This window comes from Manis pentadactyla, chromosome 8 (genome assembly GCF_030020395.1).
Source record: "Manis pentadactyla isolate mManPen7 chromosome 8, mManPen7.hap1, whole genome shotgun sequence".
Classification (NCBI taxonomy): domain Eukaryota; kingdom Metazoa; phylum Chordata; class Mammalia; order Pholidota; family Manidae; genus Manis; species Manis pentadactyla.
The window spans coordinates 115828152-115854011 of record NC_080026.1 but is presented as its reverse complement, the minus strand read 5'-3'; the positions used below and the strand labels follow the sequence as shown (position 1 = coordinate 115854011).

The 25860-nt window shown below is 37.8% G+C and overlaps 1 protein-coding gene across 2 annotated transcripts in view; it reads right to left on the bottom strand.

Moving 5' to 3' along the window:
• Positions 1–389: 389 nt before the first annotated feature.
• LOC130684646 (cilia- and flagella-associated protein 43-like) overlaps positions 390–25860 on the bottom strand; it is a 28662-nt gene continuing 3191 nt past the window's right edge. Inside the window, exons 2-13 of one of the 2 annotated variants that reach the window (XM_057506293.1) lie at positions 25679–25746; positions 24629–24760; positions 20116–20232; positions 19340–19420; positions 16202–16350; positions 13260–13363; positions 10254–10394; positions 7671–7820; positions 5521–5651; positions 3429–3576; positions 1252–1353; positions 390–472 (exon numbers count right to left, since the gene is read on the bottom strand). In XM_057506293.1, coding sequence (XP_057362276.1) covers positions 7813–7820; positions 10254–10394; positions 13260–13363; positions 16202–16350; positions 19340–19420; positions 20116–20232; positions 24629–24760; positions 25679–25746 — 800 coding nt within the window. In that variant the 3' untranslated portion in view covers positions 390–472; positions 1252–1353; positions 3429–3576; positions 5521–5651; positions 7671–7812. The remainder of the gene's footprint in view (positions 473–1251; positions 1354–3428; positions 3577–5520; positions 5652–7670; positions 7821–10253; positions 10395–13259; positions 13364–16201; positions 16351–19339; positions 19421–20115; positions 20233–24628; positions 24761–25678; positions 25747–25860) is intronic. The other variant, XM_057506294.1, reaches the window with a different exon arrangement.

Genomic DNA, 25860 nt, shown 5'->3' with positions numbered 1-25860 from the left:
GAAGGAGTAAATGTCCCAACAAAAAAGCTGAAAGAATTGAAAAAAGTTACCACAGGAATGCAGGAACAAAGCACAACAGTGCTGCAGCTTTAAAAACATTATTTTTAATTGTGTAACTTGTTATTGAATTTGTAAAAATGTAAACATATTACTTTGATAAAAATAAGTACTAAAAAACAACACTCAGTATTTGAGGAAGACAGAGAAAAAACACCTGTTTTTATATAGTATGGTATGGCCCAAATTCTACCCTGTTAAGTACCCCAGAACACTGAGCTTACAGGCAGAGGACAAAATAGGTATAGTTCCTCATGCTGTGTTGAACAAAATAAAGTTCAAAAGTAATTGTAGCCTGAGGACGAAATGTATGCATATATGAAATCACAACACTTACAGTTTTAGCAAGGGCTTTGATTCCTTTTCTAATCTCTTTCCTTTTCTCAGAAAACAGTTTGACCTCCTTTTTGATGGCCTGAAATAGAACAAGCGTATCACTTTAACAGGCAAGAGATATGATACATTATATGATATATAGACAGATACACACATACACACATACATACATAGCTATGTAGACATGTAGATAGCACTTCTCTAGAAGCAGGAAAAGAAAAGTAAAGAGTAATGATATAAAGTATACATGAAATAACACCACTGCAAAACCTTAAGTCACCTGCTCCTATGTAGGCGACTACTGAAGCAACTGGGAACTGATGGCAATTATAAGGCCAATGGAAAGAAAATAGTGAGTGAAAAATTAAATAGAGAACAGTTGACAAAGGAAAACCAGTTTGCTATTTCTATTTTATTGCGAACTTGAGTGAGACTAGATAAGAAGCAAAATCCAGGCGTGAGCTACTACCACTGTCACCTTCCTGCACATCTGCAGCCACGACGAGCCTTCTGTTCCCAGCCCACCCCTGCTCATTAAGTCGGCCCTGCAGCATTCCCCAACACCCACTCCAGCACGAGTACCACAGTTCATTCCTGGCTCTAGCTTGCCTGGACACTTTTGTTGGTTTCATATTAGCTTAAATACAGTTCTTAAAGCTCAGGCAACTTACTCTAAAAGATTGGGCTATGTGTAGGGTATTTGTTTGTTTAAGGAAAGTTATGCTTGTACGATGGGATGCTCTGCCAAGTAGTATCTCATTCTACTTTCTAACTTTCCAATGAGTTTTCATAGAAAATTGCTTGATTCGGTACACTTATAGAACATTATTATAAACCTCTCCCATGTCTTACAAATACCTCTTGGCTTTTTTGTTGTAGCCATGGAATTTTCTTTGTATCATCAACTTGAACTAATTCTTCTTGCAATGAGTCAATGCTTGACCTCATATTCTTATTTATCTTAAAAGAAGACAGATGCTTAAGTTTTAAATTCACAAAGTTCTTGTATGCCCACTCTACTTCACATACCTGCATTGAATCCCTTTGCACTTGTTGCATTTTTTGAAATAATCAAATATTTTGCCTGCCCAAGATGTGATGTTTTGTTAACTTAATTCCCACCAATCTGTCCTTATTTATATAAGCCATACTTTTCATTGAGAAGCAGAAATGATCAGACAGGTCACCCAATCGGTCTCTGTCTTCTTCCTGTGACTGTGCACAGAATGTTCCTGCCTGTCAAGGCCTGCCATGTTATTTGTACTCAGGATCTTAATCTTTTCCTCCTTCTCAAGGCCTTTACACTTTTTATAAAAATCCCATCGCCCTTCTACATCATCCATTTCTCCCTTCTACTGACTCTTTCTCAAACATGCTCTAGTATCTCCTGTACTCTCCATTGTCCACCACATTCCCTTTTAGGCACCACCCCCTTTCTGTGCTCTCCTTTGTAGGAAAATGTCTTCAAAGAGTTAAGGACGGCACACTCTCCTGGCCCTCCTGTGACCTCACTGGCCCCCAGCCCCCTTCTCAGTTTCCTTTGCCTTCCTGAGCTCTGCTCCTGGAAGAACTTCTCTAGTTCTCTGTCCTGGTCCCCTTCTGTTTCTCACCATCTGTTTTTCCATGATGACCTTACTTAGTTTCATGGCTTTAAATCCCAACCATATGCCCTTGACTCTCAAATCAACATCTCCAGTCCTGGCCTCTCCCCAGATCTCAAGGCTCAGCTATCCAGTGACCTGCTTGGTATCTCTGCTTGGATGTCCAACCGGCTTCTCCAGCTCAGCATAGGTAGCTGATTCCAGATTCCCTTCTTTCTCCCTCCCTACAGTCTTCCCCGTCTCTGTGAAAGGTACCACCTTCTACACAGTTGTTCAAGTAAAAATCTTAGGAGTCATCCTTGAGTCCTTTTTCCTCTCTCCCTCTATGTCCAATGTATCAGGGCGTTCTCTCAACTCTACTACTGAAACCTACTTGGAATCTACGACTTCCTTTCCACAGCACTCCCCCACCTCCATCATTGTTCCCTGGACCTCTGCCATAGCCTCCTAACTAATCTCCCTGCTTCCACTCTTGCCCCCTACAGGAAGTATTCTCTACACAGTGACAAGTAAATATTCACAAAATGTAAACAAGATCTAAATCCTCTGCTCAGAACACGTTAATAGGTTCTCATCACACACAACATAAAATCCAAACTCTTTACCTGGTTTACAAACCCATATTTACCTGGTCTTTTCCTGCCTTGAAGATCTCATCTCCTACCACTCTCAGCCCTGCTCACTTCAACCGCACAGGCCTCCTTTAGGTCCTCAAACATGCCAAGCTCTTTTCTCCTCTGCCTTGGGCACTCTTGCCCCCTGCCCCCGCCTTTGCATGGTGGCACCCTCTTCTTGTTCATTTCTCAGCTTAAAATGTTTTCTCCTTATTTACTAAATAGAGGCTATTCCAGCCAAACACTATCATACCAACACATATTTATTTGCTAAATAGATCTTGCTACTATCTAATCTTTCCTGATTTATCTATCTCTTTCTGCTCACTCCCAACCCCCAGTTAGAATGTAAGCTCCATGGAAGCAGAAACGTTTGTATCTTGTTTATGCTTATATTCCCCACAGCCTGGCTCTTTGTAGGTTTTCTATAAATATGTGTTACATGACTGAATGAATGATTGAATGAATGAATGTTGTTCTTCGGCTAGACACTTCCTAAATAAAGTATGTGATATAAAATATAGAGATATTGGTTTGATCAAGCACCGAAATTGATAGTAAGAATCTTTCTAAGGAAAGCCCAGATCTTGTGCCATGAGTTAAATAAGATCTAAGATGTAATATTTGGGATGGTTTTGAGAAAGGCTCTTTCAGATGTAGCTTATGCTCTTTTTGAAAATCTTGGGACACCTGGATAAAGGGGAATATTACTACTTATCTGCTCAAAGAAAACCACAAATTGAAAATGATATTATTTAGAGAGAAAGAATGAGAAAGAGAGAAAGAGAAGGAGGAGGAACAAACACTATTGAAACTCAACTGTGTGTTCAGATTCTGATCCCAAATCCGAGCCATCTCCTCGGGTTATATTTAAATAATTATTCTCCTCATCCATGGTGTTGTTTAAATAAGTTAAAAGTTGTTGGCAATATTCAGGAATTTCATTGGCTCAGTTTCCTCCAAACTGCCTACATTAATAAAAAGAAAACACACAGGCTACAAAATCATAATTTTAAAAAGTCACATTTAGCAGTATTATTTCCAGATACCTAACTATTTCTACACAAAGAGATACGTGGGCACCGCTCCACAGTGCCCTGTAGTTATTAGGACTCTACGTCTTAGGGGAGAGCCCTTTCATGGGCTCCAGGACATCGATAAGCCTCTTGACCTCTCTGGGCTAATGTCTCCTCACACTGTCCCCACAACCTTACCCTACATATCCTCTGTACTCACCTGACTTGGTCACTGTACAAAAGGGCCACCACTCTGGTAGAGCCCTTATAATGTAGTAAGTAGGTGTCATGCTGTTTCACATACATAATCACACTATCACATGCAGTCCTCATAATTCCCACCCTCCATTGAGGAAGTATTATTACCTCCACTCAGTATATCAGGGCATCTCAAACTTTAGGCACATTAGCACTGCCTGGCAGGTTTGTCAAAAACAGATTCCTTGCGCCCCCCACAGAGATTCTGATTCAGAAAGTGCATTTCTAACAAGTTCACAGTTCCTGCAGACCCCACCCTGAATCACATCGTTATTCAATGGTGATTTAGACAGGTTGCCACTTGCGTAAGATCACAAGCTAATTAGTCCTGGACCAAGGTTCAAACTTGACTTTGTTTTGAGTCAGAAATCCACTTGTGATTAACTATGAATGGATAAAAATATTACTTCCATAAATGAGGTTCCAGCACTTGTTTGCTGTTGCCTGATATGCTATTTGTTCACTTACCGTAAAGGATGTGTTAGGACTTGTCTATGAGATACAAATTTGTATTTTATTTTATTCCATGTATAAATTTTATTCCATGTATAAATGGGCATGACAATGCAGTCTTCAAATGTTTTTGAAATAAGTGGCCACAAAATTGCTATGATACAAAATCTCCATTTATATTTATTTACCATTTACAAATATTAAATATTTCACAAGGTCATTGAGAAAGACCAGGCTTTATGATTGTTTTGATCACAGGAGGCACCATGAGATATTATTTTCGTGGAAATGAATTGCACAATGATTACTGATGTCCGTCAGCATATTAAACAAGGTGACATTTCAACTCTAGGCTGTCATCTTCATGCTCTGTACCCCTTGGTCCTCATCTCTATGACTGGGTAACATTTGTTTATTTAGAATTTTGTTAATCTAAGCAAAGTCTAAATAATTTAATATTGTCTAAAGAAGTCTAATTAGGAAAGTAAATCTGTCTGTGTGTATCAGGATTTTACAGATAAATAGGAGCTTTTAAGTTTTATAGTTTCTACTGTTCAGAATTGTCCTTGTTCATTATGTTCCTCCAACAGGTGTTATAAAAGTTAGGGCTGGTCATCTAACATGTATTAACTTTGTGTTTGTAGTTTTTGTATTTTGAGGCCTTGACATCTGAGACCTTGCTGACCCTGGAAGGACTGCCAGGACCAGCCAATTGCTGGAGATAGTGAACAAGTAACCCTGGAGCCCACTTTTCAAATGCAAACCCATCAGTCCAGCCCGCACCCTCAACTGTCTCCTCTATTGGGCTTTCCTGCTCAGGACCACTACTTCCCTGCCCTAATCACCCCTGGGCCAAGTGACGGACAACTAGGGCAGCCCCTCTGCCACAGAACACGCTGAAATGATCCCAACTAGCCACCCCGAGGCCTGTCTGCTCCTTCCCTTGCACAGTAGAGGCCCTTGCCCACATTTTCCCTGTTTCCTCTGCATCCTTTCTCACCCGGATGCTTCCCCAGATGGCGTCCCCCGCAGCACGGCATACCCCCTCATCTTGGTAGCGTGGGGATAACAACCTTTTCAATGGCAGTTCTGTCCTGTTATGTTGGCCTTGCTATACCTAAATAACAAAATCTTTATTTTAAAACACCATACCTCACGGGGTTGCTTATTGTATATTGTGCATACCTCCATCTTAGGTAAACAAGGGTGCCATCACCTTTCCCATTCACCAGAATGTTTTGTCCATCCATTGAAATTCTCACTGATTGAATCCCGTGTGCCTGGTGAGAATGACTCCGACACTGAGCAAATGTTTCCTAAATAGTTTTAGAAACAGAGTGCAGAACTTACACATGCAATTCTACCATGTGGCTTTTCTCAGGGGGTTACATGTACTTTTGCTTGTGGCTAAATCTTTTTCTGTTTGTTAAAAGCATTTTAGTTGGTATGGAAGTAGACTTTAGGTAATACATAACACTGACAATCCCTAGTTCTAAAGACGTTACCAATCCTGATTTTTGTAGTATGGAAGGAGAGGGATTATCACTAATTTATAATCAGAAAATCAGACACAGAAGTGTGTACAGTTGCTGAAGGCTATGAAGTTAGGGAAGGGGTCTTGAGCAAGCACAGATGGCAAATTCAGAGGCCTTCAGAATCAGGCCCCATTTATGAGTGTGATGAGAGCTGATGGGTGCTGTGAAGAATGAGGGTGACATGCCCCACATGGAGGATGCTACTTAGACTAGTTTAATTAGAATCCAAATGAAACAGAGCTCTAATTTGGTACATAGGGCAACAGTTTAACCTCTCCGACTAAAAATGGGGATTTCTATGTCACACTGGTTCTCAACCATGATGCCTTTTTAAATTTTTTAACTTTTTGAATAGGTAATGCATTCATATAGTTCAAAATTCAAAACTACAGAAGAGTATGCAGTGGAATTTCCTTCCTCTCTCTATTACTCAATTTCCTCCTAAAGGTAATAATGTAATTAGTAACTTCAATATCCTTTCAGATTTTTTTTTATTCATTTAAACAAGTTTTTATACAAACATAATTTTTAACACAAACTATAGCATAATATGTATATTATGCACCTTGCTTTTCCTCCTTAGGACTATGTCTTGGGGTTCTTTCCATATTATTGCTTTCGATTTCCTCATTCTGTATTACAGCTGCCTAATGTTCCATATTTTATTTATGCACTGTTTATGTACCAGAATTTATTTATCAAGTCCTCTGTTGATGAACATCAGGTTGCTTTTACAAATAGTGCTGCCATGAAGAACCTCACATATGAGGTGCTTTGCATAGAATCACCCAGAAAAACTTTGATGTCTTGTCATGTCATGCCTCTGTAAGTTGTAACATACATCACAAATAATTTGAATGAGTACAGCAGTTTGCAAATTGTTCACTTCAAAATAATTTCTAAAAAATTTGAGATTTTCCTGTATAATAATATCACTTTTGCCCTGTTGTATTCCAAATATACTTTCTTGCACAGGTGAGCAAGGAGACCTAAATCTGCACAGAGCCCAGTTCATCTGTGGATCTCAGGAGTGTGTCATATGGGTGATTGTGATGCTTCGGGTAGGTGGGGCAGAACTCTGAGTAAGAATTGCTGACAGCACTATCTGAAAACCAGTATAACCTGGTCTAAAACCTAGAAAAGTATCCTCCACTTTTTTGGGAGAAGAAACTATTTTCACTTGCTCAGAGGTCTGAAACAATGGAAATCAGAAATGGTGGTGGTAGTGGTGATGTTGAGGTCTGCAAGTGATGGAGGAGGACTCACTAGGACCACACCTTTCTCCCTTATGCTCTTCCAGCACTGAGCGCTAGGTGGGGGGCAGCAGCCAGCCCAGAGGCCCTCCCGTCCAAGGAGATAGCAGCAGTAATTCCTAGGTTTGCACAGCAATTCACTTCTTCCAGAGCAATGTTACATACTGTCTCTCACAGAATCCCACAGACTGACAGCGATTAAGGTTTCCTTAATATTACAGATGACCATCCAAAGCTCAGTGAAGCTCAGTGAGTTTCCAAGACACACAATTAAGTGATGATGGAGCTGGTTTGGAGCTCACCTTCATATCCCTGCCTGTGCTCTTTATTTACAGATCTTAGTCTACTGGTTGGTGTTTCCTCCTTTAGAGACTCAAACCTTAGCACGTAAAAACACCCACAAAATGTTGACTTGATAATCAGTGATAAATAAGTTATGGGTCAATTTACCTAAGAAAGAATTCTAATTCCTTTCCTAAGGGCTTTTGTTCCTTGTATGAGATCAAGTTATACATCCCAAGATAAAAAAAAAAAATTTTTTTTTTACCAAAGTATGAACATCTCGGATACACAGAATGCCACATTTAGCTGTTGTTATGAGCCACAATCCATGTGGAGACAAAGAGAGCATTCCAGGTCCATAATGTCCACTCTGCACTTTTTTGTACAGCTTAAGAATGCAAATACCACTATGTGCCTGCCAATCAAAAAAAAAAGACCAAATTATAGAAAAGGTTAGGGGAGAGGCACCTTAGGGTTTACAATTATGCACATATGGTCAGATTCAAATCCACAAATACTTCCAATGGAAATAAACTGATATATGATAAAGTGGGGACCTGCATTTACACCACATTTTTCATCTTTGTTTACAAATAAAAATTTGTTTTGGCAACTAAGAAAAGTCTTCTTTATATTTAGCTCCCATTAAAGATCTCAGCCTATACCGAGTCTATTTTTTATTAATCCTTTTCATTTACCTCCATGCTCGAGTCAAAATACCTCAGTCAATAATCCCCTTTGTATTTCCACATACAAGCCTCTGCACATTGTATGACTTTTGTCTGGAATGCGCATCCCCACCTCATCCCCACCTATTTTGTCTCCTCCCTATCTCAGCAACCTCCCACCCCCGCCTACCAAGATTGTACAGAGTACTTCTCCATGTCTAAATCTGACCTATTCTTCAGAGACCATTTCAAATATAACTTCCTTCATTAAACTTTCCTTGAATCTTCCTTTCCATAAACCATTTCTTCCTTCTCTGAATTTCTCCTTCACACTGTGCTGACACTGGCTGCTCTGGGAGAGAAGGGCTTCAATTGAAGGGTTTAGAGAGGAAGAGTGGTAGATAATCTGGTCAGTGTATGTAGAAGGAGTGACGCACAATGGGAAATGTTTGAATAGAGTGTGGATAAAAGGATGGCATAACATTGTTTAACTGTTTCGTGCAATGTTGTGTTGTGGGTGAAACTGTAACATTTCCAGAATATCTCTCCTGGCTTTTGTACATCTGCATATCAATAGGCGCCCAAGGGCGGAGACAAGTATGGCTTTAGTGCATTTGCATCATTCCTCAGGGGTGGAGAGAAGTTCATCTCCATATCAATGGGCAATTACCTGGGTGAAGAGGGCTTATCTGTACCTGAGAGGTGAGGGGAGGCAGGTTTTGCTTCTGCTGGAGCAGGAAAGAGAAGGGCCTGGACTGCAGTTTGTAAACAGTAAACGGATTTTAAACTTTATTTCTCCCTTTGACTGATTTCGGTTTTTAGAGGTATTTTGACCCGGAATTTCCTCTCCCTGGACCTACATGTGTCCAGGTGCAATGTTGCAATGAAAATCACTAATCCCATAATCCCTGACATCTGTGGATGAAATTCCTAATGATAGACTGTTTTCAAAGACAGTAAACTAATATTGTGTCATATGTATCTTTATCTGACAAGTATGATGTGTTGTGGCACAAATATGAAGTTGTTCAAATGTATTTTATGATGGGTTAACAAATAATGCTAATATATACCTAATTCAAGGAAATTATGTTACTGTAATAAGGCCATTTGTTAACTGGACTATGATGTTAAAGCATACATTATGTCTAATTAATACAACTTGTCAATCTTTTTGCTAAGATAAATAATAACACCCTTAAGTTTTGGCATACTTTTTCAGGAAGAAGATAGCTGCAGATGTATGGCACTTGATTACAGAAGCCATATATTTGGTTACTTTTAAAGTCCAACACCGCAGAGGACAGAGTATGCTCTATCTCATACAGGATCTTATGAATGAATTCATCATTCAGCCTTCCTCTTTCATCAGAAAACTTTGCAGAAACTATAAGATTTGGGGTAAAGGAAAGATTACTTGCACCATATATTGATTTTCTTTTTTAAACCATTATGAGCAACTATAAAAAGCAAAATAAAAAATCTGAATGCTCAATAAATAATGCAGAGGCTATTTAGGAGATAAAAATGATTTAAAACAACTTTAAATTAGAGCTGTTAGAACCATAAGAACTACTTGAGTATTAAATGACTAATAGTGAGTAACATATCTTCTATATGGCTTTGGTTAATTTCATCAGTTAAGTAGAGACATCACTAAAATAAACTTATAAATGGTCTAGAGATTCTTAATTAAAACATAAAAGTTCTTTGAGGTTTTCAGCTCTCTTATTTATACTCTATATATTTGCAAAATAGCTACCCAGGTATATTTGTTATCTAAACAAAGAGTTTATCAGACCTCTTTATCCAGAGAGCTTTCTTTACAGTTTTATCAGTGAAAACAACCACAAACTAACCTGTCTGAATTTAACTATGTATACTTAAAGCTACAAAACAAAAGACATCAGAAAATGACAAATCAGTTGAACAAAAGTGCCAGTCAATCCTGTTTCTTTCCTCTGATATGACAGACTCATATGAATGAATATCTAGAGGAAACTCCACATTTCACATTGTTTCTCAGCCACAACAGATTCCCTTTGTAAGATGCATAAAACATGACCATTTTACCTCTTCATATGTTGAGGAAAAAATTGCTGTCACCAAGGGAAAAAAAAAAACTATAGCAACTATTCATCTGGGCCCAGATTAGAATTGGTTTCTTATTTTTTCTTTACCGTGTGGTAGTATTTTAGGCAGAGTAAATATCTCCAGCCTGCTTCTTCCTGTTTCTGGAAGTGGGGAAAGAACCATCACTTCCACTATGTCTGTTTCCAAAAGAGACACCGTGGAAATTTGTAAAATGCCTTTGTTCACCTCTAAAAGCAAGTAGAAATCAGCACCACAATGGTCACTGATAAGTTTAAAGAATCTTTTTTCTTCCCAAGTAAGATATCACATAAACCTGCCTTAACTAAATCTTTACATCCAAATTTATTTACATTTAAAGTGACCTTTAAACATAACTGATAGGGCCATTTTTCTTTTTTTTGAGAGGGCATCTCTCATATTTATTGATCAAATGGTTGTTAACAACAATAAAATTCTGTATAGGGGACTCAATGCTCAATGCACAATCATTAATCCCCCCAAGCCTAATTCTCATCAGTCTCCAATCTTCTGAAGCATAACGAACAAGTTCTTACATGGTGAACAGCACAAGGGCAGTCATCACAGAAACTTTTGGTTTTGATCAGCATTATGAACTATAAACAATCAGGTCAAATATGAATATTCGTTTGATTTTTATACTTGACTTATATGTGAATCCCACATTTCTCCATTATTATTATTATTATTATTATTATTTAATAAAATGCTGAAGTGGTAGGTAGATGCAAGATAAAGGTAGAAAACATAGTTTAGTGTTGTAAGGGAGCAAATGTAGATGATCAGGTGTGTGCCTGTAGACTATGTGTTAATCCAAGCTAGACCAGGGCAATAAAACATCCACGGATGCAGAAGATCTCTCTCAAAACAGAGGGGGTGAGGTTCTAAGCCTCACCTCTGTTGATCCCCAATTTCTCACCTGATGGCCCCCCTGCGACTGTGCCTGTCTTAGGTTGTTCCTCCCTTGAGGAATCTTACCCGTCTCTGGCTAACCAGTCATCTTCCGGGGCCATACAGGGAAATGAAAAGTTGGTAAGTGAGAGAGAAGCAATATTGTTTGAAAAGGTTAGCTTTTTACTTCTTTGCAGATTCATGCCTGATAGGGCCATTTTTGATGAACGGATGGGGGTTTCTCCTGATTAGATGTCTGGGTTGGCATATTCAACCCAGCTCAGCTGGGCTCAGCTTCTTTCCCAGCAAGGGAGGCCCAGCAAAGGAGGGCTGCCATTCCACTCAACTCAGTAGCACTGCCCGCTTTTGCCCCTTGAATGTCTACTCCAGCCAGTTTGCCCACTCCTGATAACAGGATAAAGTCAGGCATCAAGTCAGGCATCTGTTCTTTGCATCTGTAGTCAAGGTATTGTGGGTGTGGTGGATATACACATGACTTAATGAGTTTGCTCCTCTAGAATCCAGGTAGTCTGACCTTTGCAAGGTGTCATGACTGGGCCCACCTTGATTCTTTCCACAGTCACTACTCCCACTCTCCATGGGGGCTGTTCAGCATGTGTCTACTTTCTCAGGCCCTCAATATCAGCCTCTGCCTTCAGGTGGTCAGTGGATGATCTTTTCTCTGAAGACTTAGGACATCTGACCCAAGCTGGACTTCAGCTTTCTTATCCCTACTCATTGTATTTTTCCTCTGTCTGTTCCCATCCTACCTTAGGCAGGACTTGCATCCACTCTGAGGCCAGCCATAGGTCCTACCACACTCCAGGTCATCTAATTTACATAGGTTACCTCTTTGGCATCATTAAGCAATTGGGTTTGCTTCTACTCTGTCTTAAGCCATCTCATCAGCTTGCACGATTTCAAGGTCAGAATTCTGTTAAAGCCTTGAACTCAAATCTCTATTTCCAAACATATGCTGTCTATCCTCAAATAAAGAACTTACTGGCTTCAAATCTACAGAGCTTGTCAGCTATTGTTATGATTAATATCACCTCTTGCCTGGAATACTATAATGGTTTCCTGACTCATCATGTTTATTCTATTCTCCTGCCTCTCTGCTCCATTCTTCACACTCATGCCAGCATTGTCCTCTAAAAAACAACTCAAATTATGCCAGTCCCATCTTGAAAACCTCTGATGGTAACTTATTAACCATGAAAAAAGTCCAGACTTGGAATGATATTCAAAACCTGCTGTTTTCTTTCAGGCTCCACTGCCATGATCATCTACACCAGACTCCCCACCATTCCAAGGGCCTTTGTTCAGACTTTTCTCTTGAGCTGGAATACTAAGGTGCCCATCCTCCACTACTTTAAACCGTCAGCGAACCCTCCCCAGCCCTATACCCCCCTTTGTCTGTGCCCCCTGCCTTTGCCTCCACTCCTTTCCTCACACCTGGCACAACTGCTTCTTCCTCTAAGCCTACACAGCATTCTACTTATTCTTCCTTCACTAAGTTGTCTCCTTGACCTTTCCATGCCCCCACGAGGCCTAAGTTCAACATATTATACCTAATAGGCACTCAGTAATTTTTAAAAAAAATCAATGAATGGATTTAGAAATATATTTAGGGTAAAAACATACACATATATTTGGTACTTAAAGCCAGAGAGAAAAGTATTAGTTCTTACTGTCTATCACACAAGTGCTACCTCATCTACCAGACCTGTGGTTTTGCTGGGCATGTGGATGAACATTACTGAAAAGTCTGGACATCATTTGGTTTAAAGAGGAAGCATTAAAGATACATGTAATAAAACTTTCTTTAGATATCTTTGTTAAATAGAGATCAAATATTATTTTAACATACATTTCAAAGATAATCAACCCAACTTCCCTTTGTAATAACATTAGGAATATTTAGCCATTTCATTAATTCATTAAACTAATTCAAGAAACTTTATTTAACATCAACTATGTACCAACATGTACCAACTGTGGACCACCAGATGTTTCCCAAAACCTCCTAAAACTTTAGGAATTCTCCCAAGTAACTTTTAACGGTTATTTAAATGTTTCTCTCTTAGAAAATAATTGTTTCACTATAGGCCAATTTTCACAACCTTAAATTCTTTGGAATAAAGTGACCAATATTTTAGACGAATAAACATTCTATGTAGTACCTATGAATCCAAGAATCTGAAATAAGCTTGAGGGGTTGGCATTGATAACAAAGATGTATCCTTCCAGTGTTCCAACTAATAGATACATTCCTCGCTGGTCATAACTGGAAAAGAAAAAATATGATTATCAGATTTTACCTATTTCACTAATAAATGGTAAACCTATTGACTGACAGCATGGCAATACATTCAAAACCAGTCATTTTATCATTTGTGATTTTTTAATACTATCAGACCTTATAAAAGCTAAGCTATTACATGCAAATGTAATCATTACATTCTAGGCTAATGATATTTTCAAATTGCAAGTTATAGTATCCAGTCAAGAAGATTCACCAAAGATGGGCAATTACTTCATTGTAAGTGAATGTAATATTACAGTAGCGCTTTCTTGATACTGCAAGTGGAAATAAGCAATTCTTGAATTAGTGATGGGTGTGACATTTCAGTATCCTTCAGGACCACTATCTGGCAGGAGGAGGAAGAATGTAGCGAAAGGTTTCTACACTTTCCCCAAATTAGAAAAAAATGGGAAAATGCACATTAGGATAAGAAAAAAGGATCTAGGAAAGAAGAGGCATCAAAAAATATGGTATGGAGGAACAGGGTGTACATGGAGGCAAGTTACAGACCCTTCCCACTGAGTGGCGGCAGCTGAGCTTTTAGGAACAGCACAGACCGCAGAAACCCAGCTCCTCCAGGCAACTGGGAAAACGCTTTTCTTAAGCTCTCTGGATCTGAATTCTCTGTGTGGAAGAGAGACAAACAATACCTGTCTGACACATTCACATTCAATAGCCACAGTGTGTGACAGCACCTCAAGCTCTCAAGCAGGGCACAAATGTTAGTTCTTATTAATACTATTACCATAAATTAACAAAAGAAAGACTAATAATAACTATATACTAACTATTATAAGTCCAATGTCTCTATGCTGTCTTCTTAAAAGTATTGCTCAAAAGATTTGAAATCATTCTAAATGCTCATCAATTTACTGTCTTTTAAAAATGATGGTATATCTTACAATGGACAAAAGACAGCCTCTCCAGTAACTGGTGTTGGGAAAACTGGACAGCTTCATGCAAGGGAATGAAACTGGATTACTGTCTAACTCCATACACAAAAGCAAACTTGAAATGGATCAAAGACCTGAATGTAAGACATGAAACCACAAAACTCTTAGAAGAAAACATAGGCAAAAATCTCTTGAACATAAGCATGAGCCGTTTTCTCCTAGACACGTCTCCTTGGGTAAGGGAAACAAAATGAAAGATGAGTAAGTGGGACTACATCAAACTAAAAAGCTTCCGTACAGCAAAGGACACCATCAGTAGAACAAAAAGGCAACCTATTGTATGGCAGAATATATTCATAAATGATTTACCCAATAAGGGGTTAACATCCAAAATATATAAAGAACTCATATACCTCAACACACACAAAAAACAAATAACCTGATTAATAAATGGACGAAGGACCTGAACAGACATTTCTCCAGAGAAGAAATACAGATGACCAACAGGCACATGAAAAGATGCTCCACACTGCTGATCTCAGGAAATGCAAATCGAACCATAATGAGATATCACCTCACACCAGTTAGAATGGCCACCATCCAAAAGACAAGATATAACAAGTGTTGGCAAAGATATGGAGAAATGGTAGTCCTCCTACACTGTTGGTGGGAATGTAAACTGGTGCAGCCCCTGTGGAAAGCAGTATGGAGGTTCCTCAAAAACTAAAAATAGAAATACCATTCAACTCAGTAATTCCACTTCTGGGAATTTACCCAAAGAAAACAAAAGCCCTGATTAGAAAAGATACATGCACCCCTATGTTTAGTAACCTAAGTGTCTATCAATAGATTATCAGTTAAAGAAGATGTGGTACATATATACAGTGGAATATTTTTCAGCTATAAAAAAGAGAAATCCTGCCATTGTGACAACATGGATGGACCAAGAGAGGAGTATGCTCAGTGAAATAAGCCAGGTGGAGAAATACAAATACTTTTGTATTTGTGAAATCTAAAAACAAAGCAAAACAATGAACAAAACAGCAGTAGACTCATAGACACTGAGAAGTGACTAGTGGTTACCATGGAGGAGGGGTTGGGGTGGATGGGTGGGAAGAGAGGGATTAAGGAGCATAAAAATTCTCAATCATAATACCAGTTGGCCACAGGGACAGTAGTACAGCATGGAGAATATAGCCAATGATTCTGTAACATCTTCCTATGTTGACAGAGACTAACTGCACTAGTGGGGGTGAGGACTTAATAATATGGGTAACTGTTGAGTCACTGTGTTTTATATTTAAAACCAATAAAAGACTGTATATCAGCAATACTTCAATCAAATAATTTAAAAATGGGTATCAACAGTTGTCCTGTCTGTACAAGTGACAGAAAAACCTAATACATGTAATTTTTCCATTAAAGAATGATGGTATATTCATATAATGGAATACTATGTAGATGTAAAAAAGAATGAGAAAGGTCTTTATGTGTAAACAGAAAACATTCTCCAACATACAGCATTATGTGAAAAAAACAAAACAAAAAATGAGGTGCAGAACATTGTATATGGTTGCTATCCTTTAGGAGCAAAGGCAGTGACTCTGGACCCCAACTGCCTAGGTTCAAATCCCAACGTTTGCCATTTACTACCTGCGTAATATTAAGCAAGTTATTTACACTCTTTGTGCCTCATCTTTCTCAACTGTAAAATGGAGACAATAAGAGTATCTATCTGGTAAAGTTAATACAACAGAAGTGCCTGGCACACACTAAGCGCTTGAGAATTATTTGTGTAATTAAGAAGAAGTACTCATTTTTTTGCTTGTTTATGGACAGAATATCTCTGGGTAAAAAATTATGGCTTTCCTGAAATTCTCAAGAGACAAGCCTGACAACCTTGCTGCCAGAAGCAGGCGGTACTTACAGGAGGTGCTGCACGGACATTTCGGAGAGAAAGGCTTTGTGAACTGCCTGCGGGGACTCGGCATCTCGGACATCGAGGAAATGGACAGAGCCATCCACAGTCCCCACGGCTGCAGAGAGGGAGGAGGGAGAACAAGCCAGAGCTGTTGCCTGTTTAAAGCAAACCCCCAGATTCTTAACTTCACTGTGCCAGAAAACAAAGCCAGCTTTCCTACACATAAGAATTCTAGAATTTATTTGAAAAGCCTGCTGAATAAGAAGAGTGGCAAGCGTTGTGTGGTATTAAAAATTCTATACTCAATATTCCTAAGCTAACTGATTGCATAAAAAGTCACAGGAATCTGTACATTTTATTGTCTTAACTTAAAATTAGAATAATAAAAATACGTTAAAATTTGTTTAAGCCATGCTTCATTTTCATCCCTAATTGGTCATGAAATGATTATACCACTAACAATGAAAAATAAAATAAGAAATTTAAAACACATTTCTAGCATCTTTTGGAAAACTTTTTAGAATGTTAGTGAATTTTAGAAGTCATCATTCATCTGCTGGGTAACAGTAGATCCTGGGATGCTGGTATGACTGAGGAAGACTTCAGAAAATAACCATATCACTGGACCATATATTCAGTAACCAAAGAAATACATCACAGATTCTTGCTTATCTCATAATCATTTACAAAATACGATGTCTAAGAAAAGAAATTGGATTCATTCTTCCATAATTACACATTGTAGGTTGTTTTGAATAAAATCAGAACATTAAAAACAGAAAAGATCTTAAGAGATAATTGTTTTTCAGAATATAAAATGGAGGCAAAATAGAAATCATTCTGCAAAACAGAAAAAAGAAAAGTGCAGCATTTTGCCCCAGGATTCTGTACCTGGTGACAAAGCTTAGATGAGAAATCAGGTGTCCTGCCTCATTAGAATGCACAGCTTCCCAACTGAGCAGATTTTTATTTTATCTTTAAAAGTGAATTTTCCAAGGCTTAAACAGGTTGAACCTTTATCAATAGCTCAGTGTGAAACTGGAAGTGGAATGGTAAGGTTTTTTTTTTTTTTAACTGAAATCTTTTATGGGAGCTTTGCTTGTGTGTTGGGTGTACATTTGTGTATGTGTATGTATTCTCAAAATAATCAGTTGAAATTATCACCCATTCCAGCGTAATCATGGCCTGAGCTATAAATGTGCAGCAGTGTCTGGAGGCGTCTGACGTGCCTTAGCAGGCGCCGTCACACACAGCTGCAGTGTCCAGGTCTCCTGCCATCATGGTGCTGGGCCGGGTTCTCTGAGGACCACTGCCTAAGTGTTCATGGGGACACAGTCTTGGGTATGGCAGGAAGATCTGGCCTCAGCATGGCTGTGTCAGTCCATTTACTGATTCCCCACAGGGGAGTGGTATCCTCCAGCGAGGAAAAACCACCAGTTCTCCCCAACCTGGGCTGAAGTACATGAGTGCACCATGCCTGGTTAGGAGCTCAGAAAAGGTTTGTTGAGCTAACCGTGAAAGTTGTCTTAATCTCTCCTCTCTGGTAGGTGATGGGAATATATCTAAAGCAGAGAGCAGACCTTCTGATGGTGCCTCTTTCTCTCCTTAGCCAAGAAGAACAAAGTAGTAAGTCCTGATTATACAGGCCCCGCAGTGGGTTGTTTAATGTCTGTACGTCTTTCATCTGTAAAGGAGATTCGATGAGATGAACTTTAAGATCTCTTCTAGTTCTAGTAATTCTAATAGAAATGAGTACATAAAAGCCTTTTCACATAGGAGTCTACCTATATTTCACAGTCTTTTAGGTAAGAATTTTTAATCTTTCCCTTTTGGGGTAAGTTTTATTTATCCACTGAATCATGTACCTTTTACATCTTGGAATCCTCTTATGTAAGGAATGATGCTTCATCTTGTTTTGTAACTGAGATTTTAATTTTATAAAAGGCAAGGATTGTAACTTCCTTAGCTACTACCAAGATCCATATCTCATCTAGAACTGTGTAATACAGCAAATGATAATTTAAGAGAAAAATAGCATTATCATAGTTTCTTATTACTTTTGTGTTTTTAAAATATTATCTTACATAAAATCCACTGTGAACATGGTGGAAATAATGGTATCACTTTGTGGCAAGTGTTGTGAACAATTCTGGTTTGCCACCCCCAGCATCCACACACCCTCCTTCTGGAAAATTTCTTTAATATCCATGGAAACACTGTCTCTCTCCTGTTTCCAGGGTTGAGTGAAATAGATCTGACCCATTTCCAGGCTAAGCTTAAGCCAGTTAGCATTTCTCATTCCCCTGTCCACAGACATTAGTTCAGGGATGTTATTAAGGCATTAGAAGACGTTTACTAAGTCTTCTGGAAAGGAGAAACTTCTTTTCTCCTCTCACTGTAGAAGGCTTTATTCCCTGATGGCCTGGCAGGAGGTTGGCACCTGTGGCACTTGGTATCACTAAATGAAGCCTAAGATGAAACTGAAGACATGGTATACAGACAGACAGAAAGACAAGATCCTTGGTAGGATTTGAGTTGCTGGATCAAGTTATACCTGAGGCCAGACAAGTTCTATACTTTATAGTTGATTAAGGCAATAACTCCCATTTCTTATTTTTGGCTCAAGCTGCTTAGAGAGCAATTTTCTTTCATTTCTAACAGATCCCTTGATGTTAGATGGGGCCATTTAACTAATTATGGCCAAGGGGATGTTTCATTTTTGCGTAAAAGCACTTAATTGCTCATTTAAGACCCTCCAGCCCTCTCTTCCCATACCAGTGCACCGAGGAGCTCTTGTTGGGTAGAGCCTCCATCAGCCTGGCTTCCTGAAAGACCATGTGGAGCACATACGCTGCCAGACCACAATGAACTTATAGCATGAGTGAGATATAAACCGCTGGGATTTCAGAAATAATCACTACCACAGAAAAATTTGTCCTCTCTATACACCAATATAATACCTTATTTTCTATCCTCTGGGCTATAGAATATACTTTATACACAAGAATTACTCTTACTATATAAGGTAAAATGCAATAACACATCTATAACAAGTATTTCTGTGGGCTATTGACGTGGATTTGAATGAGTAGACTAGATTAGGATACAGTATTTTTAAAAAATGCCTTTACAAGGCACACTTACTGGGGTATTCAGATAAACCCTGCTAACACAAGCACCATCTTCTATACACCAAACACTAATTTCTCCTGAATGTGTGAGCGTCTATATAAAAGAAAGAAAAATATCACATTGAAACAACCGTAAGAATAGACATAAATCTTAATCAGAGAAGGCCTGGAAGAAAAATCATATAATCAGAACCTCAAGGCTGGGAAATACTTTACATGTTAACTATTCCATAGTCTACATATTTTTTCTGGCTAGAATTCCCAAAATCTTAATGGATTTGTTGATAAATCATATGAAAAATGAAATACGTTTCTTGAGATCAACAACAGGTGAACAGTTAAGCACCAGAAAAACAGTTTACTTTCTAAATGTAGAGGGTGTGTTTCCTTTCTATAGACTGAGTTCATGTTTTATGCTTGGCAACTATTTCATTTTCATCTTCAGATGGGACTTCATCACTCTGAAAGATGGTAAATATTAATAGTTTAATGAGTGTTCACAACTCATTAGCAATGACTGTGTTTAAAGACCTGGCTTGGAAAGCTTGGATGGTGAATACAAGCAGGATGACTCCTAAGATTTCAACTGCTTGGGCCATTTTCAGAGACTTAATATTATGAAGACACAATATGATGTCATTCTAAATGGGCAATAGATTTGATGATGGAAGTGGCTAGCATTTCTACATCTTCAAGAATACCCTGTGCCTCCTGTTTGTATCAGGTCACACACAAACTTCCAAAATCTCATTTTTAAATCCTGCTGTAAAATGATAAAATATTCCTTACCATGCAGTATTCATTACCAGGTGTGATCAAATCAATTGCCTGAAATTTCCCATCACAAGATTCTAGGACTCTTTCAAATGTTGGCTCCTCACCAAAAGTGTAAATATAAACAGATCCCTGTTAAATATACCCAAAAAGAAAAAAGAAAGAAAAGTAATGCAAAAGTAATGCAACCCTGAGTTCAACAAATATGTATTAAATGCCTGTAAGCAAGGCACTGTGTGGGAAAAGGTAATGGAAAATTAGAGAGCAACTCAGTAAGGCTCTGACCTTGAGAAGCTTAAAATCTAGCTGCTGAATTGATTAAGTCATTCATTCATTTAAAATAATCAGTAAATAGGACTTTCTTCTTTTCTCAAATTCCATGCATTTTTAAAGTAACAAAATGTAATAAAACACTTTTTCCTGACTTCAAAAATAATGTCTATTTATGTAGAAAATTTATAAAATGTAGAAAACCAGTAAAGTTGTTAAGATGAACTAAATCCTATTACATACTAGACCATGGTGGCACTAATGAAAACTACGTCAGCCTTTGTGGAAATTGTGGAGGTGTGGCTGAAGCTGTTACTTTATGACATATCTATAATTCTCAGCTCCCAAAGTCACCTCTCAAAAAAAAATACCTTGTAAGTTATATATCTCTGCAAAGTAACTGTAATATGGTGTAGCCACTTAACTAGGAATAAGAAGTCTGCCTTCAACTGATACTAAGTGCTTCAATTTATTTGAGCTAAACACAAACATTTTTGCTCGTTTAAAACATACAACTACATAAAATTTACAACTTTTAAGTACTTACTTATTTTACCTTTCATTCATTCCTTCAACATATATTGCCAGGAACTGCTCTGGAGGCTGGGGCTACATCAGAGGATAAAACAGATAAAAATTCCCTGCCCTCTAAACTCACAGACAGTGAGAAGTGACTGGTAGTTACCATGGGGGAAGGGCTGAGATAGTTGGGAAGGATAAAGGGGCACAAAAATTCTCACTTGTAAGATAAGTTGGTCACAGGGACGGTAGTGCAGCTTGGAGAGTATAGCCAATGATTCTGTAACATCTTCCTGTGTTGACAGAGAGTAACTGCCCTGGTGGGGGTGAGGATCTAATAGTATGGGTCACTGTTGAACCACTCTGTTGTATACTTGAAACCAGTGTAAGACTGTATATCGATGATACTTCAATAAAAAAAAGATATTCTCTGCTCTTATGGAACTTACATTCTACTGGGGGATTCAGATAACAAATAAGATATATTGTAAGCTAAAGAGCAATAATTTTAAGGAGAAAAAAATAAAGCAGTAAAAGAGGATATGATGTGACAAAAAAAAGAGGGTGAAATGTTAAACTGAGTGTCCAAGAAAGGCTTTACAGAGGAGGTGACTTTAGAGAAAAGAGTTGAAGGAAATGAGGAAAGGACTCATGTGGAGTCTGTGGGAATAGTATTCCCGACATAAGGAACTACCACTGCAAAGAATGGGGAGGAGCATGACTGATGAGTTCAAGACAACAGCACGATGTCCAGCATGACTGGAGCAGGGTGACCCGGAAGCAGAATAACAGGAAACAAGGCCAGCGTGAAGACTGGAGTCCACACTATGAAGGGTGAGAATTTGTAAAGCATAGTGAGTATTTTGACTTTTGCTCCGAATAACAGAGGAAATCTGGAGGACTATGACTAGTAAAAAGAAATGCTTTGCTCACTTAGGCTGCTGTATTGAGGGTACATAATTTATTTTATCATTAAAATTTCCCATGGAGATCATGACTTTGTTTCTCCTTGTCATCTACTATGTTTTGTTTTATGTATTTTGAGACTATTTTATTTAGTACATATACATTTTAAATGTTTATATATTCCTGGTGAATTTAACCTTTTACTATTTAGAAATAAGCCCATTTATCTTTGTTTTCCCTTAAAGTCTATTTTGTCTAATATTACTATACCTGGCTTTCTTTTGATTAATGTTTGCATGATTTATCTTTTTCCATCTTTTTATTTACTGTCAATTTTTACATTTACATTCAGTGTTACTGTATTTTTTATTTTTGTTTTCTTTCAATCTTTAGATAGGTCACTTGTAAACAGCATAGTTGGGCTTGCCTTTTTTTTTTTGACTAGTATGGCAATCTCTGCCTTTTAACTAGCTTAGTCTGTTTTATTTTGATTATAATTAGTAATATATTTTAATGTAAACATTGCATTTTAATTATGCTTTTTTCTCACTTATTTTGTGTTTCTCCTTCTCTCTTTTCTTACCTTGTTTTGGGTGTTTCGTTTTTTTTAACGTATCACTTTCCCCCCTATAGTGTAGAGATTTCATTTTCCGTTTCAGTTCTTTTAGTGGTTACCTTAGAAATTACAACATGGATATTTCATTTATAAATATCACAAAGTTACTTAAAACCTCTACTCCCCTCCTGGGCTATACAAACAACTTGGAATGCTTTATTCCATTTACTTCTCCCCCTCCAACCTACATTATTATTGTCTTGGATTTTAATTCTATGTTATTTTTAACCCAACTTCCTGTTAGTTTTGCTGTTTTATACAAGTGATACTCACTTACATGTCTCCATGCACTCACCACTGCTCTTTAGTCTTCTTGCATCCCAGTCTTTCCATCAAGGATAATCTTCCTTCTGCCTGAACTACATTCATTAGAATTTTCTCTAAGGATGAACTGCTGCTGACAAAAATCTGTTCTGGAGTCTCTAAAAAATGTCTTTTTTTACTCTTATATTGAAAAAGTGTTTTCACTGGGTATGGAATTTCAGGTGGTAGTTAACTTATTTCACAACAACAGGGTCAGCAAACTTTTTCTATAAATGAGCAGATAGTAACAATATTAGGCTTTGCAGGCCATGTGGTCTCTCACAACTACTTAATTCTACCATGCAGTGTGAAAGCCGCCATAGACAAAACATAAATGAATGAGTGTGACTGTGATCCAATGAAACTTTATTCACAAAAATAGCAGTAAGCTGGTTTTGGCCCATGGGGCCATAGTTTGCTGACCCTTGCACTTCATGGAAGATCGTTCTGCTATTTTTTACATTATTGCCACAGCAGCTGTTAGTCTGATTTAAATTCCTTTGAAATAATCTGTTTTCCTCTCCAACTGCTATTAAGATTTTCTCTTTGTCTTTAGTATTCAACAATTTCACTTTGTTAAGTCTAAGAGTGGATATATTTTTGTGTAATCTTTCTGTAGGTAACTTTTTGTGGGTATCTTTCTGTTTGGGATTCATTGAGCCTCTTCAATATGTAAATTCATGTCTTTAATCAGTTCTGGAAAATAGCTCTTTAAACATTGCCTCTCCCTGACTCTTTCTCCTCTCTGGGATTGTATGTTAGATCTTTTCACCACATCATTCATGTCTCTTATCCTGCTTTCTATATTCACTATCCTTTTGCATCTCTGGGCTACATTCTGAATAACTTCTTCTAATCCATCTTCGAGTTTATTAATTCTCTCTTTGGCTGTATCCAATTTCTGTCAGACATATTCATTTAACTTTTACTTTGTTAATATATTTTTCTTCTTTAGAGGTGCTTTCTTGTACTTTTTCCCTTCTGTTATGTTACAGTCTTTTATGGTTTCCTGTTCTCTATAGATACCTTAAGTTTGTCATTTTACTTATCATTTATTAAAACATAGCACAGTTGTTTTGACTATTGATAATTATTAGAACATGAAGTCTTTCCATATTTACATTTAAATTTCTTTTAGGGAGAAAATCATTTAACTTTATTTGTATCCAAAATCATTGCCTAATGATATAGACTGCTGCAAACCTGACCTCTGAGGGTCATTCCATTAACTAGGGGTCCTCCTAACAGTATAATTGAAGTGGGTATTTGGTTTTATCCTGCATTTATTTCTTCCCCTTCTTCTCTTTCAGAACCTGTATTTTCCTTAGAGAATCACCCATGATCCCAATCTCAGTCCATGTTTGGGCTGGTTGATTCTACCCAGAGTCCAAGGATAGGCATGAGACTTAGGCCTGGCCAGTTGGAGCTTAGAATCCTCCTGGACATACTAATGGACCCAGGGGTAGAAAGGTAACCCAAGTAAGTACAATGGGTCTAGATTCCAGGACATCTTTTCAAGCTGGTATGTTTCTACCAGGATCATCAGGAGGATAGAAATATAAACTAGAGTTGTGGGAGGCTCTCTTGACATCATAGGGGAGAGAGTTTGCATGGAAAGGGAGGCAGCAGAGAGGAAACAGAGCTAAGCGATGGCAGAAAAGCAAGACCAGTGGCAACATGTGTGCTCCTGGATCCAGATAAACTCCTTGCCCTTTTAGTTATGTGCATAAAAACAAACAAAAATCTCTTTGTTATTTAGGCCTTTTAAATTGGGTACTTTTCATTTGCAACCTGAAGAGTCCTGAAGAGTAGAATATCACTATGCAGCCCACTCCGTCCTTCATTCCTGTCATGAAATGATGATAATAATATTTGAAAATTGTATATCAAGATATCACCATCTAGCTAGCATACCTGGTCTGTTTGAATCAGCAACATTTTGTAACTGGGAGAAAACATCATATGTTCCACAGGCCCTTCAACCTCAAGAAAATCCTCTACTTTGTAACTTGAATCTTTAATAATAACAGAATAAACAAAGCCATCCTAGAGACCAAAAACAATGAGATAAAGATAGAAAATCAGTCTCAGTCAATGCATAGTGTACTTTCCTTATCAGACAAGCTAAGTCTCATTGATTATCATCTACTCTTAATTTTTGGAATCATCATCCATGTTTACATTATCTTGAGTGTCCTGTCTTATTATCTTATTTAGGTAACTTTTAACCATGTTTCCTGGTTGAGTTTCAGCTTTATCTCTTTTGTGACACATTTTTCAGTCACCTAAAATTTTACTGATTTCTCTTTTTTTTTCACATCTCTAGCATCTACTTACCACATTCTTCATTATATAGAAGGTACGGCAAATAAGGCAGTTTATTGTGTGGCTTGTGTAGAGCAGTCTCCTTACTTCAAAGGACACTAGCTGTAATGTATGTTGATCATTATTATGTGCATTTCTTACCTCCCTAAATAACCCAAAGGTAAGGAGCATGCTGTTTATTTCCTTTGTATCCTCCTTAATACTAACTTTAATATTAGCAATAACAATATGATACATGTAACCTAAATGTGCACAAGAAGCTAAACTGATGCTTAGACAAAAGGTTCCACTTGTGTCTGATAACCTAATTTATTAAAAGCACAAACAGGCACGGTATTGGTTGTACAGATATTAGATTTTTGTTTTTGCCTTTTTTTGGCAAGGGGGTTAATTCTGTTTTTGCTTGTTTGTAATAACATAGTATATCTACATCATTATATTGTTCTGTACTTTTGTAATAATATTTGAAATTCTTCATATAAAAAGTTTACAATACCATCCAGAAAGCAAACAACTTTAATTATAAGGTTATTAGAAAGAAACTGACATCCCAAGTTATGGCTCATAAGAGTAACTGGCAGCAAAGGGAAATTGTATATTTCTTGAAAGCAATTAAATTTTAAGAAAAAAATACACTACAATTCCAGAAGCAAGCACGCATCCCTTCTGATATGCCATGGTGACTGGACTGATGAGATTTCTTCCATCTTTTGGAAAAAAGAAATAATTCTGATTTGCTTTCCTTGGACTATTCATTTCTTTGTAATCCTCTTTCTAAAACCAACTTCATGTCAGAATTATGTTCTATGATGCCTCCCAAA